Genomic DNA, 16,931 nt, shown 5'->3' with positions numbered 1-16,931 from the left:
GGGGAACGCGTTTTGCCCCCACCCGGGACCCCAAACGGCTCCAGTCAAGGCTGCGGCTTCAGTAAGGCCGGGGTGTATCCCGGGAGGAGGAGGAGGAGGATGGTTTATTGCTGTGATCAGGCCTCGTTGCACTGTACAATAACCCCACGCGAGGAGCGCTGCGGTTCCACCCGCTCCCGTCTGGACGACTCCCCTCGAAAGCCCCCGACGCGGACGTGGGCGCTGGGCCCGATCCTGCCCATGCCGGAGGGGGGGGGTATGTCGCGGGATACCCGCAGGAAGCAGGATCGGGAGTTTTATTTGGGAGCTTTGGCAGCAGCCGGAGACCTTTTCCTTCCTCCTCCTCCCTCCGAGCCCGGCCCCCCCGGCCCGTGTCGCGCACTTCCCTGGACGGGAGAGATTTCCATTTCGTTGAGAGGCGAGAGGGCTTGCGTGTGGAAAAAGTAAACTTTATTAGACTGAGGTAGTTTCATGTCGAGATACAGAGCACGGGGAAGGGAGTGGAAGGGAAACGGGAGATTCCGATTAAGAAACCGCTAGTTTTCGTCGATGTCTCTTTAAAACAATCTTTGACAAAAGCTGCCGTGGGTTTCGGTTCGTCCTACCCTAAAGTTTCTCGTGGGGAAGGGAAACAATTTAGCCATGGTTAAATAATGGTTTTATCGGACTCCGACAAGCCTAAGAGGGTGGGGGTACAAGGAACCATGCTACTTCTCTCCACGACTTCAGGCTGTCGAGACGCACAATAAATAGCAGCCAGTGCATCAGTGCCGGGGGGGCCAAGCCCCGCAGCCCCCCCGCAGCCTTGTTCCCGTCCACCTCCCACGACAGCGACCGTTGCCCAAAGCACCCCGAGGTCAGCCTCCGCTTCATCTCGTTTTCTCTGGTAGCACAACCCGCCCTCCCCCAGGCTCAGTCGCAGAGGTAAAAAAAAAAACAAAAACCCAAACCCAAAAAACCCTGTAAAGCAGAAATAGTGCAAAAACGGGAGCGGAGGAGTTGCATTTTCTTTTGGTGTTTGTTTGGGTCTTTGCAGAGAGAGGCCTCCGGCACCCTGCGGGCCTCAGATCTCGAGCCAAGATATACATACAGTAAATAAAAGGGGAACAAAAAAAAATACCCCAAAACTTTTTTACAATCTCGCGGGGAGGAAAAAATACATCGGTCGTAGGATTCTTGCAGGCAAAAGTCGTTGTGCACGTTTTTAAAACGGGGGAGAACTAAATTCGTTTTAAAGTTTCTGTGGTTGAAAGTGCAGTTCCTATAGGGGAGGGAGGGGGGGAAAGTCCCTGAGCCAAACGCCTATTGCTAAGGATGTAGGGGGACGCGGCTGCTCCTTCGGAGTCCAGTGTTTCAGAGAGGATCTATAAATTAAGAGAGAGAAATGCAAGCGGGAGAGCTGGTACAACACTCGTGGAGACAGCTGGAGCCAGGAGGGACTGCTCAGAAGGAAGAGTGGCCTTGCTTCCCCCGCATGTGTGCGGTCGGGGCTGTGCGTGGGAGGTGCGTGTTCGTGGCTGTGTGTCTGCTGGGTTTGCGGGGAGCAGCTGCCCCCCCGGGCAGCCCCGGGCTGACCCCTAGGCCCCCGCGGGGACGCGTTTCAGGAGGACCCCGAGCTGGGGGAGGCTTCAGGTGAGGTGCAGTTGGACTGATCCGAGGCTTCGCTCGCTTCCTTCGCAGACCTGGAGGCAGCAGCTGGGGCGAGACCTTCCTTTTCCCTCTTCTTCTGCTTCATCCTCCTGTTCTGGAACCAGATCTTGACCTGGGTTTCGTTGAGCTCCAGGGTAGCGGCGATCTCCACCCTGCGGGCCCGGGTGAGGTACTTGTTAAAGTGAAACTCCTTCTCCAGCTCCGTCAGCTGCTTGGTGGTGAAGTTGGTGCGGATGGCGTTGGGCTGGCCCAGCAGTCCGTACTCCGACACTTTAGCTGTTAACGAGCAAACACCGACAGGGCAGGAGCAGCCAGAGCAATTCCCTCTCCCGGGACGGGGGTCTGAGGGTGCTGCCTCTCCCCGGCCCCCCTCTTCTCCTGGGCGTTTGGCCCCTCCACCGCCCGGAGCTTCGTGCTCCCTCCCCGATCCTCAGCTGCCCCCCGGCCCGGGGACACAACGTGGAGGGACAGACCACCCCGGGCTCTGCAGAGCTGCCCCCCCTTCCCGTGCAAGCCTTCCTCCCAGTTCCCTGCAAACTGCCATGAAACTTGAACGTGCGTGGGAAGGAGTGGAAGGGGAGGGCGAGGGTGCTGATGGGGGGGCGGGGGGAGGAGGGAAGATTGTGATTTCAGGAAGATTGTGGAGAAGGAAGTTGAACAATAGGGGAGATGGAAGACTGTGGAAGAAGCAGGAAGCCCGCAGTGTTTCCTATTCCGAGCTGGGCTTAAATCGCATTGGGCCTGCGGGAAACTGAGCTGAGGGACCCTCCATCAGACGTGTCTGGAAAATCTCTAGCTGGTTTTTCCTCAGCGCTGAGCTGGTGTTTAAAAAAACAAACAGACCAAATAAAAAAAAAAAAAGCCCAACACCAAACCACCAAACCAAAAGCCCAAAGCACACCAAATCCGTGTTCCCCTGGAAGCTGAGCCCTTACCTTGGGTACAGACCCTGACCTTCCCTTGCAGGGTTGGGGAGATGTCCCCCGCCTCCCCCCTCCCCCAGATGGGCCCCATCCTCGCCCAGCTCCGCGCCCCCCAAACTCACCTGTCTTGGGCGGGTTCCTCTTCACTCTCATCCAGTCGAAGGTCTGCGTGGCGCTGGCGTTGGGGCACGGCTCGGAGGGGCAAGCAGGGTCTTTGTCCTCGTTTAAAGAAGGCGAGAGGTTGCTGTAAACGCCGGGCAAGTAGCTGGGCTGCTCCTGCCCGTAAAGGTGGTGTTGCTGGTACTGCCCAGCGGCCGCCACCGCCCCGCAGTAGCTCTCTGCTAAGGAGCCGAGGCTGGATCCGGCGGTGGCCGGGTACCCGCCCGCTTGGAAGTACCCACCGTCCGCGTCCTGCTGGCCGAGGTAGAGCTGGTGGTGCCCGTAGCCGGGGCTGCACGTTTGGGCTGGGTACCCGGCGGCGGGGGCAGCGCCCGCGAAGGGGATGGGGCGGCCGGAGGAGGGAGGGTGGAAGCCGGGGTTCTGCTGGGGGAGGTGGGCGGCCGCGCTCCCTCCCACGCCAAAGCGCCCGTCTCCGTTAAAACTGTCACTGGCGGGGCTACCTGAGCAAGAGGGGAAGGAAGGGGAGCTTTGCTCTAAATGGTGGTAGGCGCCCGTCCCACGGTTACAAATTGCGTACTCTAAGAAGGAGTTCATCCTAGTATTGTCCATCTGCCACTGATGGAGGAGGGTCAGCCTGTTTTGGGGGGGATTCCGCCTGCCCTACAACCTTTAGATAGTATGTCAAAGCTGTAAAACTTCCTTCCATGCATCGCTGGCCCTCGAACCCCGCAGCCTTCGGCGGGGCCGGGGTGGGGGCAGGGGGAGGACACGTGGTCCGCCCCCAGCCCAATGAGCGAGGGGCTCCTGAAGTTTGTCACATCTCTGAGCTCATCCATCAAGGCCCTGACATTTGCATGACAAAGGGGTTTCAATCAAACCCTGCCCATCAATCTGATAACAACACGAATACGTCAAAATCTTTCCTCAAAGACTTTAAAAGAGAGGAGGGAGGTGGGGTGCGGGGAGGTGGAGAGGGGCTGGGGGGAGAATTGGAATTATCCACGACTGTTTTAAGTGCTAAAAAGGCCCACGAGCTATGTGATTAGCCAATTTCAGCAAAACTTCCCCTTGCCCCAACTTAAAAAGAAGGTTGTCCCCAGCTCTAGCTCCACGCCAGAAACAGAAAGGCAGAGGGAAAAGAGGTAGGGAGGTCTGACTGCCCTTCCCCAAGCACAAAGGGATGCTCTTCTCTTCGTTTTGAAACTTTTTCCCCAGAAAGTGGCTTGAACATGTTGGGCGTTTTCTGGGTTCAGGAGTCCAAGAAGAGCTCCCGAGAAAAAGACGCTCCATGTGTTTTAATTTTGCCACACCGGGCTTTGTGTCTCGGGCCAGCATGGGGAAAAGCAGCGTAATTAAATCAATATTCTAATGAGGCGATGAAATAAAGTTAGGAAGACAGAATGTCTTTTGTTGGAGAAATACCATGCCCAACTTAGCAGTCGGGGGAACGGAACTAAAAACGATCCCTGTGCCTACCGACGTATCCTTCTGTCCATCCACCCACCATGCACCCACCTACCCCCGCGTTTACTACTGGAGATGTTTTAAAGGCTTTAATCAATGCGGGAAATTTAAGCTCTGCTTTTCCGTGGCAAACCTGGTTCGGGCTTTCCCCAAATCTGTGGTCAGACGGGAACTTTCCCCTGGCAGAGCCCAGCTGATGAGTAGGTGGAAAGACACTGACTTCAGGCCGGCCGCTCGGCCGCCCAGAGAATGGAAACATAGGTAGGCAACATTTATTTACTTGTTAGCAGAGGGGAGACAAGAGCACCCAACAATATGACGCCCACAGTCATTTGTTACTTGTCAGGATATTTACTGGTTATTCAGCCTCTAAGAAGAACCAGGAGGGCTCTTTTTTTTCTTTTTCCCAGGCCAAAAGTTCACTTTGAAAGGCACAAACACGGCCTTTCCTTGGTAGGTTTGGCTGATGCAACACGTTGGGGTAACATTTGTTAAGAAACTGCAACACAGGCAGCCGTGGCATCAACCTTCCTCCCTTCTTTAACCCTCCCTGAGAGCAAACGTGAGTTTTAGCCAGTTACAACCCTCATCCTTCAATAAAAAGATTAAGGAGAAAACTATTTCCAGAGCCGCATGCCTATTTATTCATTTATTCTGTCGGCTTTGCTGATGCTGAGATATTCAAGAAGAAAATCTTTTCGGTTACAAATGTTCTCTGAAACTCGCTGCCAACTTTTTTTTTTTTTTTTTTTTTTTGCATAAAACGACCGAAAGTGGTTATAAAGATTCAAAGCAACTCTCACGTCATTCCCCCTGCAAGAGAAATCGGTTGCTAATTTGATTCCAGGAGTGCTTTTCATATTATGTTGTACTCGCCTTTAAATTGAATGTATTATATTTAAACGATGCTTACAATAGATGATTTATGGGTGTAAAATGAAAAAAGAAAAGGATAGATGTTTATTTCACTCCTGAATCAATTGTTTCGTATTGTCTGATAATTCTCCACCATGATCGCCTTCCACTCTTACGTTAAGAGGGTGCTTTATGTCATTAAAACCCAGCTGTCTTGTGGAGTTTCGGAATTAACGGCTGCCGAGTTACGGAGGGAAGTTTTGCCGCGCATCTCATCTCAGCGGAGGCTAAACCGAAGTTTAGACCCGAGGCAGCTCTGGGGTGAAAGCACGGCATTTTTTTCGTTGATTAAAAAAAAATAAATTTAAAAATCGGATAGGACGGGATGAAAATTTTAGCCGTGAAAGGCAGGAACCGCCCCGAGCTGAGCGGGGGGTGACAGGCGGTCGGGGGCTGCTGGGGGCAAGTGGAGGTACTGGTGAGATGGGGCTGTGAGCCGAGGAGGGGACCTGCGGAGGCGAAGACACTTCGGCAAAGGCTTTTCCTTGTCCCTCCCTTGAGGGCACTGCCAGGTCGCCAAAGGCGGGATGTTGGACCCGGTTTCCTCCCAGAAAGGGGCCGCTGCCTTCCCGCTCCTCCGTGCCCCCGGGCACCGCGGGGCCGCTCGCCATCTGCCCCTCTCCGCCGCCTTCTCAGGCCCCTCACTTCTCACCTGCTGTGGGACACCGGGCAGGTTTCGGGGTGAGGCGGGGCGGAAGGTGGTGGGTGTCGTGTCCCTCCCCCCGGCCCGGCACCCCCGGGGCTCCCCGGGCGCCCCTTCCCGGAGCTGCCGGCGGAGCTGAGCTCCGGCCCGCGCTTCTCGGCTTCCTTCCCCGAAGTGCCATGGTCCTCCCCAAAACGCATAGCTTGTGGCGGCTGCGCGGTATTTTCGAAAGCTGGGAACCGCCTAGGCATCGCTTTTCCAAAGTCCTTTCCCAGCCTCTTGCCCTGGATCCAATACGGAATCACTGCCGTTATGATGGCTCCGTTTAATTCTCCTCGTGGGGAAGGTGTGAGACCCTGTTGTGGTACAGACCTTCGCAACCTGCAGGAGAAAGGAATATCGGATTATTGTTAACAACCCACCGCCGGGTGAGCCTAATCCTGTCACTCACACCTTCAGTTCTTCAAAACCTCCTTTATGGGAGCTTTATGGGGGGGGGGGGGGGAAAGCGGACAAAGGAAAAGTGCAGGTGGGGATTCCCAAATTATCCGAGCTCTGTCCTTCACCTTCCCCGATAGTTTCTTAGCCTTTCGTTATAGCCATTACTTGATTTTTCACTCATGTATGGAGGGAGGCAGTAGTTATTCCCGCCCCCGAAAGCCCAGGCGGCACCGTTCTGGGCATGCTGCTGCCTTTCACTCGACGGGATTAAAACAAAATATCTGGAAATGGATGAGGATAGCGGGTGAGCAGGGAATTTTCAGCTCTTTGATTCCCGGAAAAAAGAAACCGTGCTGTCCAGGAGCGGGGTCGGCTGGTCCCTGGAGGGAGAGGAAATCTCTTCCTCGTCCCCCGGTCTTGATCCCTGGCACGGCCCCGAGTGGGCAGCGCTCGGGGGGACCTGCTTCCCCGCCCCCCGGGAGCTGCTGCGGGCCTACGGCACTTCAGGGGCTCCCGAGCCCCAGGCTTTATTTGATGAGCAGATAAGAAACCGGGAGGTCATCAGCAGGATAACACGGGGTTTCCGCGGAGCTCCTGGCGGCGGGGGACCTCTTCTGCCCACCCGGGGCCCCCCCATCCACCCCGAGGCAGCGGGGCTCGGTGTGACAAAGCCTGGGGCGGCTCCGCCGCTCGCTGTCCCGGGCTGGAAGCACCCCCGCACCCCCCTCGCTATTAAATTAGCAAGATGGGGCTTTTGGCTCCCTAGGGAAACCCACGCCCTTTGTTCCAACCCGACGAAGACATCTTCTTATTAAAAGAAACCTTTTCTCGAGAGCAGTTTCTCCCTTTTAGCGGCTCCACGAAGCTCGGGGCTGCAGCAGCCTGGGAGGGGAGAGCGAGGGGAGATGTCACCCTTCCCTAAGAGACGGTTTGTTTGCTTTGAAACAACCCTCCGACAGGGAGGATAGGGCCCTTCTGCAGGCGGTGGGAACACCTCCTGCAAGGAATCAGGCCGGGGAGTTCTCTGTTCAGGCGACACAGAGGTAACGAAGCATTTCTAAAGGCTCCAGAATGCTCAGATACTTCGTTTTGGAGTTAAATATAACTCTCTGCGGAGAAAAGTTTGTGACGCCCGTAAGAAATGTCACTTCTGGCTCCCGGCGGGGTGATTTATAAGAAGCACCGCTGACGCTGGGGGTGCGTGTTTGGCTGCGGGCTCCGTTATCACCAAAAAGGACTTGTCCCTAGAAATTGTCAGAGAAATTTATAGCCCCGGCATGTCTTCTGGTTAGATCATAGCCTGCTAAGCTATATTTGGGGCTAAAAACTGAAGAGGGAAAATAAAACCGTATATGGAAAAACGCTTCAGGCTTTGGGAGCCCAAAGCGATGCAGAAGGAATCCTTTTAATGAGTTACAAGCACCGGGCTATCTCCGAGCTGCAGAATAAATACGAGCCAATTAAGATAAGATACAATAACTGTTCTCTGCCGCCTTCGGGAGCAGGACGGGCCGTGGAGGCCGCCTCGGGTGAGGACCGGCACCGGCACCGGCTCCAGCGCCGTGCTGCTCCCCGGGTGGGGGCGGCCCGCAGGTGGTCGCCATCCCTCGGCGGGAGGGAGAGGAACCAACACTTTGAGTTGAAGATTTGGGTGGGAAATGCCTCTTTCGATCTTCCCCCCACCCCGCCCCCCCTTTCAGGGTGCCACGAACCCCTCAAATCCCACCTCCTCCTGCGCCAAAATACCCAATTCCTCCTGCAATGGCTCCGGGGAACCTGTCCCGTTTCCCTGTGGGTCCCATCGGCCATTTCTGTGCCGTCCCCGGGGCGGAGGTGTGTCTGTAAGCGAGGTCGTCTCACTAATGAGGTTCAGTTAAGTCTTTCTGCTGGGTGAGAGCGAAGAGGAGCGGTCTGTAGCTGCTGCTCCGCTCTGCAGCCCTGCTCTTTTTTGGTAGCGGGCAGACCCTATAGGCTGCTCATCCCTGCTACATCCCGCTCCAGGCGACCCCGAGGGACCCTTGCCCGGGCCCGGCTGGGTCTGGGCTCAGGCCTTAGGGCCGGCCTCGGGCAGCTCCGCGGGGGGTGCAGGGCTGGCACTGAACCCGGGGGGCCCAAACCCTCCGTGTTTCATTCAGATCCAGTACCTGGCAGGCCCAGCGTGGGCTAGCTCCACCCAGACCCACCCTTGAATAAGTGCGTGAATTTATTAAAACCTCCATCAGTGTTGCTAATACTAGTAGGTCAGCGTTCTCAATACCCACCAGCATCCCGCTGGGGCTGAGGACCAGATCCACCTGGCTGAACCGCAGCGTTTCCGAAGTTTCTCCAAACCCGACACTCTTGTATTTACCTCTTCACCGAATATAGAGAGGAAAAAACCTCAAGGGCAGAGCTGGGGTGGACGTGGGAGGTGCCAGGATGGCGATGAGAAGAAGGTCCCAGCTCCCTCCTTTGATGGCGAAGGAGCGTTAGGAGCCTTCCTCAAGCTCCGGGCATTGAGGACTGGGATGCGGTTAGGGCTGGAAAAGGATGCTACGACTCAGCTGAGAGAGCGGTCACTGGAGGGCCGTTCCCGGCAGCTCCGGAGGAAGCCCGGAGTGGTTCCCCAGGAGAAGTTCCCTCTTCCCATCTCGCACCCCAGAGGCTCAGCTCCTGCCTCGTCCGCCTTTCCTTCACGGAAGTTTTTCCGCCCCGAGCCCTCCCACGGCTCTACCGAGTTGGTTCAACATCTTCAGGGCTTCGAGTAGCTCTTTAGCAAACACATCCCCAGACTAGATGAGCGCAAGATAAATATTACTTTAGCATCCCTCCAACACGTGCGAACGTGTCTCATTTGCATATTTCTAGGTTAATAATCGTGAGGCAATTGCAGTGTTTTGACAACGATCAAGAGCTGAATACGCTTAATACGCTTAATATATGCCCTCCAGTTGCACAGAACAGAAGGGCAGGGTTGCAAATATGCATTCCCCATTTGTTTGACATTTTGAAGAAGGTAAAGAATGGCTAAACTAATGGCGAAATCTTACAGTCATTCAATAATTTAGATTTTATTGAATATTCCCCTTCTTTCCTCCGACATTTCAGTCTTGCTAATTAGGACAAATAAGAAGGGGCCTGCTGTTAGCAAGGATAATAACTGGCGAGGTTCCATTTATTAAGTCACTTTCCGCGGGTGTAGAATTGATCTGTGGCTGTGACTGGCATGCTTTCTAGACCTGCAGCAACTTTGAGAAGTCATTATGATCTTCAAAAGGGCCCTTGTTAGAGATTTGTATTGATAAGGTGTCAGCCTTTACGTCGGGGGGTTCGTGGAAACCCCTTCCCCATCCGCGGCCCACCCCGCCGCTGCGTCCTCCGGGCGGCGGAGGGAGGCGGCCCCCCCCGGCCCCCGGCCCCCGGCGAGGGGGAACCCTGCGGGGCACGGTGTCCCTCCGCTCCCCTCCCTTTCCCGCGGGAAGGGCGTGTGTGTCTGGGGAAATCCGCTGCAAGGCCTGTTTGTGCACGTGGGTTACGTCGGATAAGAAGCTCTCTTCTGAGGCAAAGGGGAACCAGACCCCCAAGGACCGGGCAGGGCCGAGCGACCCCCAAGGTCTAGGCAGGGCCGAGCGACCCCCAAGGACCGGGAAGGGCTGAGCGACCCCAGGGACCGGGCAGGGCCGAGGGGCCCCCGGCGCTGCCGCCCGGGCCCGGGGCTGCCCGGCGGCGCTCGGGGCTCTTGGCGTGGGCCGGCCCCGACCATCTGATTCCCGGCTCCTGCCGTCCCCCAACAAGCCTGTATTCAGGATTGCGAGGGGGAGGAGGCGAGAGGGGAAATATGTAAAGCACTGGAACAAATGGTGCTTTGATAGACAACGTCTGGCAGTGCCAACGCTGCCGCTGAGTATGTTCCAGAAGCTGGAGATATTAAATAAACTTAAAGATAATGAATAGCCTTCTGTGGTACTTGGGCTGTGCCTGGGCTTTCCTTCCCCCCGCATGGCTCTGGGACTTGCAGAGCGGGAGGAATCGCTGGGAGAGGGCAGCGATGGGGATGGGGGAGGGCTAGAGGGGCTCCCAGGCCGGGATGCGAAGGCAGCTCCTCTGCAGGCAGCGCGAGCTGGGCGCTAGGCGCTTCCTTTTATTTATGGGAAGGTGTTAAGTAATGTTCACTTGCGTATTTTAATTGCAATCTACTTCGATTTTCCATATAAACCTGCTCCTTCCCGGAGCGAGATGCTAGCAGGTTTGCAACGTCTGCTCGTTTGGAAGGGAAAGACGCTGGTAATATTATTAAGAATAAAAAGGTAGCTGTAAAATCACACACACCCCCCGCCTTTGTTGCGGAGGGAAGAGATAATCCAGATCTGCGAAGAGCAATTTCGAAAACATCTGTCAAGGGCTTTCTTCATTTCATTTTATTTCTTTTTACAGCCCGGAGTAGAAAGCAAGCCCGGCTCTGATGTTCTTCATCCGAAATAAAAGATCGGGCGACCAGACGGGGGGTTCCGGGACTCCACGCCTTCCCCGGGGGCTGCGGGGGGGGGGGGGTGGGTGTGGTGTGACACCGCCCAGGCACCGAGGAACCAGCCTGGCTGTCCGCGGGGGGAGCCGGCAGCCCCCGGGGAGAGCCCCCGAAGGCCGGAGGAGGCGGGGGGGTGGGGGGGAACGGACAAGGGCCGCCCCTTCCCCTCCTTTAACCCTAAAGAAAGGGGCTGGTGGCAACGCCGCATGTCATGGCTGCTCCGCTCCTCTCCGCGGCTCCCTGCGCCATTTTAAGGCCGCCTCCGTGGGTCGCGTGTGTGTCCGTGTGTCCGTTCGTCCCCGAGCTCGCCTTTCCGCGCTACTCTCGCCCAAACCCCGCTTGAACGCCTCCCAAATTTCTGCCGTGTCTGAGGAAACACCAATGACTTAGCAAAGACGTAATATGATTTATTTTGGGTGTCACCGCGATTGATTCCAGCGCTGACCCCTTTTCATTCACAAGCCTCCCCACCCCCTCTGCCTCACCCTCCCTCCTTGATATATGAGTTTTGTATTTAAAATTGCATGTTGCGAGAAAGCTTTCGTAAAGGCATCGGCGAGCCGGGCCAGAGCAACACGAATCGCCGCGGAAGGAGATCACAGATTTATAAGGCCGGGGCGGGGGGAGATCTGGTTTGCACCGCTGGAAAAGAGAGAGGAAGAAAGAAAGGCCCCTTTCAGGCTAATCTCTCTCCTTTCTTTCCTCTATAGCATTTATTTGTTGATTAAAACGCCGGCGCGCAGCAGCCTCCCGGGGTGGATCTTTCGCTCTTACTCCAAATCCTCCCTTTCCGCCTTATTTTTTGTGGTCCGGGCCGTGTAGAACCCCGAGAATCGCGCCGTGGCACGCCTCTACTCTCTGCTGCAAGAGAAGCGAGAAGGAGGAGCGGGCTGGAGGGAAGGAGCAGCTCCCGCCTCGCCAGGCCGGGCCGTGGGAGCGGCGGAGATCGCCGCGGGGAGCTGCGGAATGTGCGGGGGCTCCGCGGAGCGGGAGCGGCCCCGGCGCCCCCCCGAGCGCCGCCTTTGTGCTCTTCCCGTCCCTTCAGCCGCCAACCCCTTCCAGGAGCGGGGCGGGGGGGGGCCGTTAGAAAAAATATAAGCGCAAATGTTAACAGTAGAAAACTGATGTCCCGCTTTGGTTTAGTTTAAAAAAAAAAGACAATAAATAAAACCCAAGCTCGAGAAAACGCGGACAGAAATATTTCTGACTCCCGAAGCCTCTTGAAACGTTAGTTGGGAGCGATTCCTTTTGTCTCCTCTCTCGGTGCACACAAGGAGATTATTCGGACATCATTGCTGCAAAGCGGGAAAAGGGAAGGCAAATGATTTAGGGGAAAAAAATAAAGCACATTTTTTCGCATTAAATATGGAGCGACACGCGTTTCTTGGTTTTATAAAGACATTTATTTACTCTATGAAAATAATGTACAATAAATAATTTGCCATTTACTATTAAAGGATTTGAATAAATAGTCTACATCTAAAACTTAAAAAGAGGAAAGGAAAATTCCTCTGTCTTTTTTAAAATTTTATTTTATTTTATTTTATTAAGAAATCTAAAAGTCTCGTTCTGATTCCTGAGAAAGTCGCTTGAAGGATTTACAAATGTTTTCTCTTGGGGGCTGACATCTCTGGTGCGCACGGGGACTGTCTGGTGCTTTCTTGAAAATAAATAAGGGGGGAAAATAAAACTATAATTAAATACCTGCATTTAGCAAAACCTCGGGCTGTTCTTTCACGTGAGCCTTCTAGAATAAATACCGGGAAGGTGATCCGGGTCCCACAGTGTGAGAGGCTTTAAAATCAAGGGGGGCGGGGGCGGGATGGGGTGATTGAATGAGAAATGGCTTGGGGTTATTTTTGGGGGTGTCCCCCCTCCCCTTACAGACACCCGGGGGGCGCCGGCCGTGGCTCGGGCTGGGGCGGCTGGAAGGGGCAGGAACGGGGAGCGGGGGCGGCTATTGGAAATTTAAATGTTGCAAATCTATAGTACAAAGTGCGCTCGTAAAAAAGTCCAAGTCTTCCTCGGAGAAGTGGAGGGGGCTCTCCAGGGAGCCCTGCAGACCGGGGGGGAGCCCCTCCGAGAGCTGGAGGCAGGATTCTGCCGAGAAGATGCTCAGCTCTGGCAACAAAGGCGAGTCCCGGCCCGGGGGGGGGGCGGCGCGGTCCGAAGGGCCGCCGGGCTCCCCCGCAGTCCCCCGCTCCGGCCCGGCCGCCGCCCGCCGCGGGCTGCCGGCCTCCCCGCTCCCCGCCCGCGGGCTCCGGTAGCACCCGCCGGGCTCCGGAGCCGGCCCGAAAGCCGGGCTTTCCTCAGCCTCCTCCGCGGGGTCGCTGCCCTCGTCCAGGTTGGGGTAGGCGAGGTCCCCGTCGGGGTTTTCTTTGTACTGGGTTTGCCTCTTGTGCTTCATCCGGCGGTTCTGGAACCAGACCTTGACTTGGCGCTCGGTGAGGTCGAGCAGAGCCGCGATTTCCACCCGCCGGGGCCTGCAGAGGTATTTGTTGAAGTGAAATTCCTTCTCCAGCTCCAGCAGCTGGGTGTTGGTGTACGCGGTGCGGAGCCTCCTGGAGCCGCTGGTGTCCGCCAGCCCCTGGATGTCTTAAACACAGAGAAAAACGCACGTTGCAAAGAGAGGGAGCGGGGGGCAAGTGGAGGGTCTGGATCCGTCCCCTCCCTGCTGCGGGCAGGGCAGAGCCGTGCCCCCCACTAACGGCTATGGGGGGGACACACGCCGCTACGGGAGAAAATAGATGTTTAATTAAACTCTTCCCACCGTGGAAGGGGGTTGGAAATCTCTCTCCGGTCCCCTTGTCCCAAAGAGGAGAAAGGATTTTGCTCCCCGGCCTCTGCCTTTAGAGACCTTCCCTCTCTGCCACCTTCGCGGGTAAGGGGAATTTCGACCCATTCCTTCCTTTTAGTTTTGGGGGTTCCCCCCCTCCTTTTTTCTTTTTGCGGGCGGTTCGGGGCTGTGAGTCCCTTATTCCCGCATTATCTGGCCAACTTGCTCGGGCGGCCGCCCTCCTCCGGCCCGAGCCCTCACCCGACCCGTGCTGCCGAAACACCCACACGGTGAATCGTGCCTTAACCCTTTTGTCCCGGGGGAAGGAGCCTCCCTGGCCCGGCTGGGCTCCCCGGCCGAGGGGCGCCTCGGAGGGAGGCGATTGATTCCTCCGGAGGGGGGGGGGGGTTGCGGGAGGATTTGGGAGGGGTATTTATTTCATTTTGCAGTGGGGAGCTGGCTGTCCCCATCGTGCAGGACGCTGAGAGCCCTGCCCTCGCTCCTTCCACCTCCCATCCTGCTCGTAGCAGCCTCCCCGTTACCCACCCGGCTTCCTTCCCCCCTCCGCTCTTCTTTCGTTTGGTTTGGGGGGGATTGGTTGGTTGGTTGTTTGGTTTTTTTTGGGGGGGGGGTTGGGTGTTTTTTTTTCCCCTCTGTAAGCTTTAAAAAAATTCAGGGCTGGGAGAGTAAGTCCAGCAAACGGAGCCGTGGCTTTGCTGCCAGGTACCCCGCTGGAGCTGCAGAGGAGTCCGGCCCCCCACACCCCGAACCCCCCGACCCCCTCTCCCTCTTCGCCTTCGCAGAAGTTACAGCAATTTGCTCTTTTATTTGCAGGGGAGGAGGCAGGGGAACCCCCCTCCCCCATTGCTGCGGTGTAGTTTATTGCGTGACACATTTTCGGGGGAGGCGTGGGGCAAAGTCTGCTGGGGAGGGGGCTGGGGTAGGGCTGCTGGGAGGGGGGGTGTTTATTATTCGGCTCCTCTCCGATTTCAGCAAACACCCCCTCATCCCCTCGTTATACGAACCTGCAGGAGATCCTGCGGCAGGGACCGGCACCGAGGAAGATGAAGGGGGGGAAGAGGAGGAAGAAGAGGATGGAGCCTGGGTAGCTTTCTTGGACGATTTCTTCTCCTTCATCCAGGGGAATTCCGCTGCCAAGGGGCCGGGCTGTGCCGGAGGCTGGGGCTGGAGCTGGAGCAGGCCATGAGATGCTCTTTTTTGGCTCCTCGGTCTCGCCTGGCTGCTGGAACAAGGATTCAGGCTGAGGACGGTTTGCTCAAAAGGAGGAGGAATTAATGTCGAGTCCTTGATTGATGAAGTTTGAAATGTCTCCAGGACAGCGGGAAGAGACGTCAGGCACTCTGCGAGCGAAGGCTGGCTATTTATAAACCCGATCTCCCTCTCAAATTCAAAATTCATGGCTTTTCCAGGGCCCAGGGTTTAAAAAGCGGGAGGGGGGAGAGGGAGGAGGAGGGGGAGAGGGAAAGAAATCTGAGGGCCTCAGTTTTTATGGCAGTGATGATGATGGTTCTCGGGCTTTTTATAATTGTTATATTGCTGATAATACAGGCGTATGGGGACCTTGCTCTATTAAACTCGAGACTGGGGCGAAATTGCAGCCAATTCCTGGTCACGTGGCCAGCCCTGGCCAATGGCAGGCGGGGCCTGGTGGCAAACAGAAAGCATTATTTTCTTTAATTGATTAAAAAAAAAAAGCGAGAGAAGATCCCCAGAAAAGCCTTCTCTCCCTCCCCCCCCCGGCATCCCTCCCCGGCCGGCGGCGGGCTGCTCTGCTGGGGCCGGGGACTGTGGCTGTGGGCAGGGAGCTGCTGCCTGCACTGCCTGTACTGCCTGCTGCTGCCTGCACTGCCTGCACTGCCTGTACTGCCTGTACTGCTTGCTGCTGCCTGCTGCTGCCTGCACTGCCTGCTGCTGCCTGTGCTGCCTGCCTGCCCTGCCTGCTGCTGCCTGCCCTGCCTGTACTGCCTGCGCTGCCTGCCCTGCCTGCTGCTGCCTGCCCTGCCTGCTGCTGCTACTGCCTGCACTGCCTGCTGCTGCCTGCACCTCCTACTGCTGCCTGCACCTCCTACTGCTGCCTGCACTGCCTGCACCTCTTGCTGCTGCCTGTACTGCCTGTTGCTGCCTGCCCTGCCTACCCTCCCTATGCCGGGCGGCTCCAGACGCGCTCGCTGAGCTCCCGACACTTTGTACCCCCGGGGCGAGGGGCGGGGAGGGGGGTGTCCAGGCGTGGGAAAGGGGGCTCTGCACCCCCGAGGTGCCCGCCGGCAGCCGGGGATGCAGCCGAGCTGGGGGCGGGGGCTGGCGGCAGCGCCCGCCTGGGCTGGCGTGTCCCGCCGGGGCGCAGGGCTTGGAGGGCCGAAGCCGGAGCTCTGCGTCTGGCTCCGCGTGTGCGCACCTCGGCAACCAAGCGAGCGTTCAAGTCAAGTGCAGTTAGGCCGGCCTGAGTTACCTTGTGAAATCACTTTTAAAGAACCAGCGTAATCCTTCCGCCCCTAAAGCCAGACTTAATGGACCCTTTACACTTCCCTTAAGGCAAAACACGTTTTAAGGTCACGGATATCTTTGAAATCACATTTCTTCCTTCCCATCTTTTTCCCCCCTTCCACCACCCCCACCCCCTCCCCACCCCCATCCATAAACAGCTCAATTTCCAGAGTTTACAAAATAAATAAATAAAACGAAAAGTCATTTCCCAGGAAGATTTTTTTTTTCCCTTTTAAAGTATCCGGGTCCACACAAACCGAAAAGAAGAGAGAAACGATCAATCTTTTTTTTCTCGAAAGACTTTTGACAGCTCGGCCTAACTCACTCAGCAAAGAAATTTGGCTTTTGCAAGAGTTACTTAAACCAAGAAAGATTAAAAAAAAAAAAAAAATCCAAGGGCCTGAATTCGGGAAGTTTGGAAAATAAAAAATCCGGAGGTTGCGGGGGGGGATAAAAATAAGGTGCCTGCTGCAGGATGGCAGCGTGGCCAGTCTGGAGGTTGTTTGTTCAAGCTCCATTTCTCCCATTTTGCAGCAGAGAGGGACCGGCAGGCTGCATTCACGCAGGGAGAAGCCTAGAAACTTTTGTCAGTTCAAGCATCCGTGTGGGTGGTAAGGGTTGGTGAGAAACACATCATAAATCTAAAGCTGAAGCCGAGGCCGAAGCGCGGTTTAGCGAAGGGGCTAAGAACATTTATTAAAAAAAAAAAAAGCGTTTGCAAAACTCAGCTCGATCGAAGGGAGAATTTCCCTAAATATTTTGGGTTTTTTTTGAATGCGCTTATCGAAATCAGCATAAATTTACCCAATCTCGGCAGATCAGGACTGAGGTAAACATTCACAGCTGGCTTTTCCGATCATTTCTCGCTTGTTTTGGATTAAAGTGGCGTTTTGGGGGTCTCGGGCTTTGTCGTTCCTCCTTTTTGAGGGATGGTGCAGTTCACAGGGGAGCTGGGCTACAGATGCCAAAGGAAACTCTTTCCAGCCGCTC

At 55.9% G+C, this 16,931-nt stretch overlaps 2 protein-coding genes across 2 annotated transcripts; both read right to left on the bottom strand.

The window, feature by feature from the left end:
- Positions 1-428: 428 nt before the first annotated feature.
- HOXB1 (homeobox B1) lies at positions 429-4,882 on the bottom strand. Its single transcript, XM_075116810.1, has 2 exons — positions 2,696-4,882; positions 429-1,926 (listed from the first exon to the last, which is right to left on the bottom strand). Exons 1-2 carry the CDS (start codon positions 3,300-3,302, stop codon positions 1,601-1,603), a joined length of 933 nt encoding a protein of 310 aa, XP_074972911.1. The 5' UTR covers positions 3,303-4,882; the 3' UTR covers positions 429-1,600.
- Positions 4,883-12,425: 7,543 nt separating this feature from the next.
- HOXB2 (homeobox B2) lies at positions 12,426-15,063 on the bottom strand. The gene is made up of 2 exons (XM_075116809.1): positions 14,462-15,063; positions 12,426-13,255 (listed from the first exon to the last, which is right to left on the bottom strand). Exons 1-2 carry the CDS (start codon positions 14,853-14,855, stop codon positions 12,618-12,620), a joined length of 1,032 nt encoding a protein of 343 aa, XP_074972910.1. The 5' UTR covers positions 14,856-15,063; the 3' UTR covers positions 12,426-12,617.
- Between the last annotated feature and the right edge of the window lie 1,868 nt (positions 15,064-16,931).

This window comes from Phalacrocorax aristotelis, chromosome 23 (genome assembly GCF_949628215.1).
Source record: "Phalacrocorax aristotelis chromosome 23, bGulAri2.1, whole genome shotgun sequence".
In the NCBI taxonomy this organism is placed as follows: Eukaryota; Metazoa; Chordata; class Aves; order Suliformes; family Phalacrocoracidae; genus Phalacrocorax; species Phalacrocorax aristotelis.
Note: the sequence above shows the minus strand (reverse complement) of the source record. Positions and strands in the feature narration are given on the sequence as shown.

Excerpts from the sequence above, each read along its gene's own strand:
- HOXB1 (XM_075116810.1), bottom strand. The coding sequence starts at position 3,302 with ATGGACAATACTAGGATGAACTCCTTCTTAGAGTACGCAATTTGTAAC. Across the intron at positions 1,927-2,695 it reads GAGGAACCCGCCCAAGACAG|CTAAAGTGTCGGAGTACGGA; the intron begins GTGAGTTTGGGG and ends GCTCGTTAACAG.
- HOXB2 (XM_075116809.1), bottom strand. The coding sequence starts at position 14,855 with ATGAATTTTGAATTTGAGAGGGAGATCGGGTTTATAAATAGCCAGCCT. Across the intron at positions 13,256-14,461 it reads TGCCGCAGGATCTCCTGCAG|ACATCCAGGGGCTGGCGGAC; the intron begins GTTCGTATAACG and ends TCTGTGTTTAAG.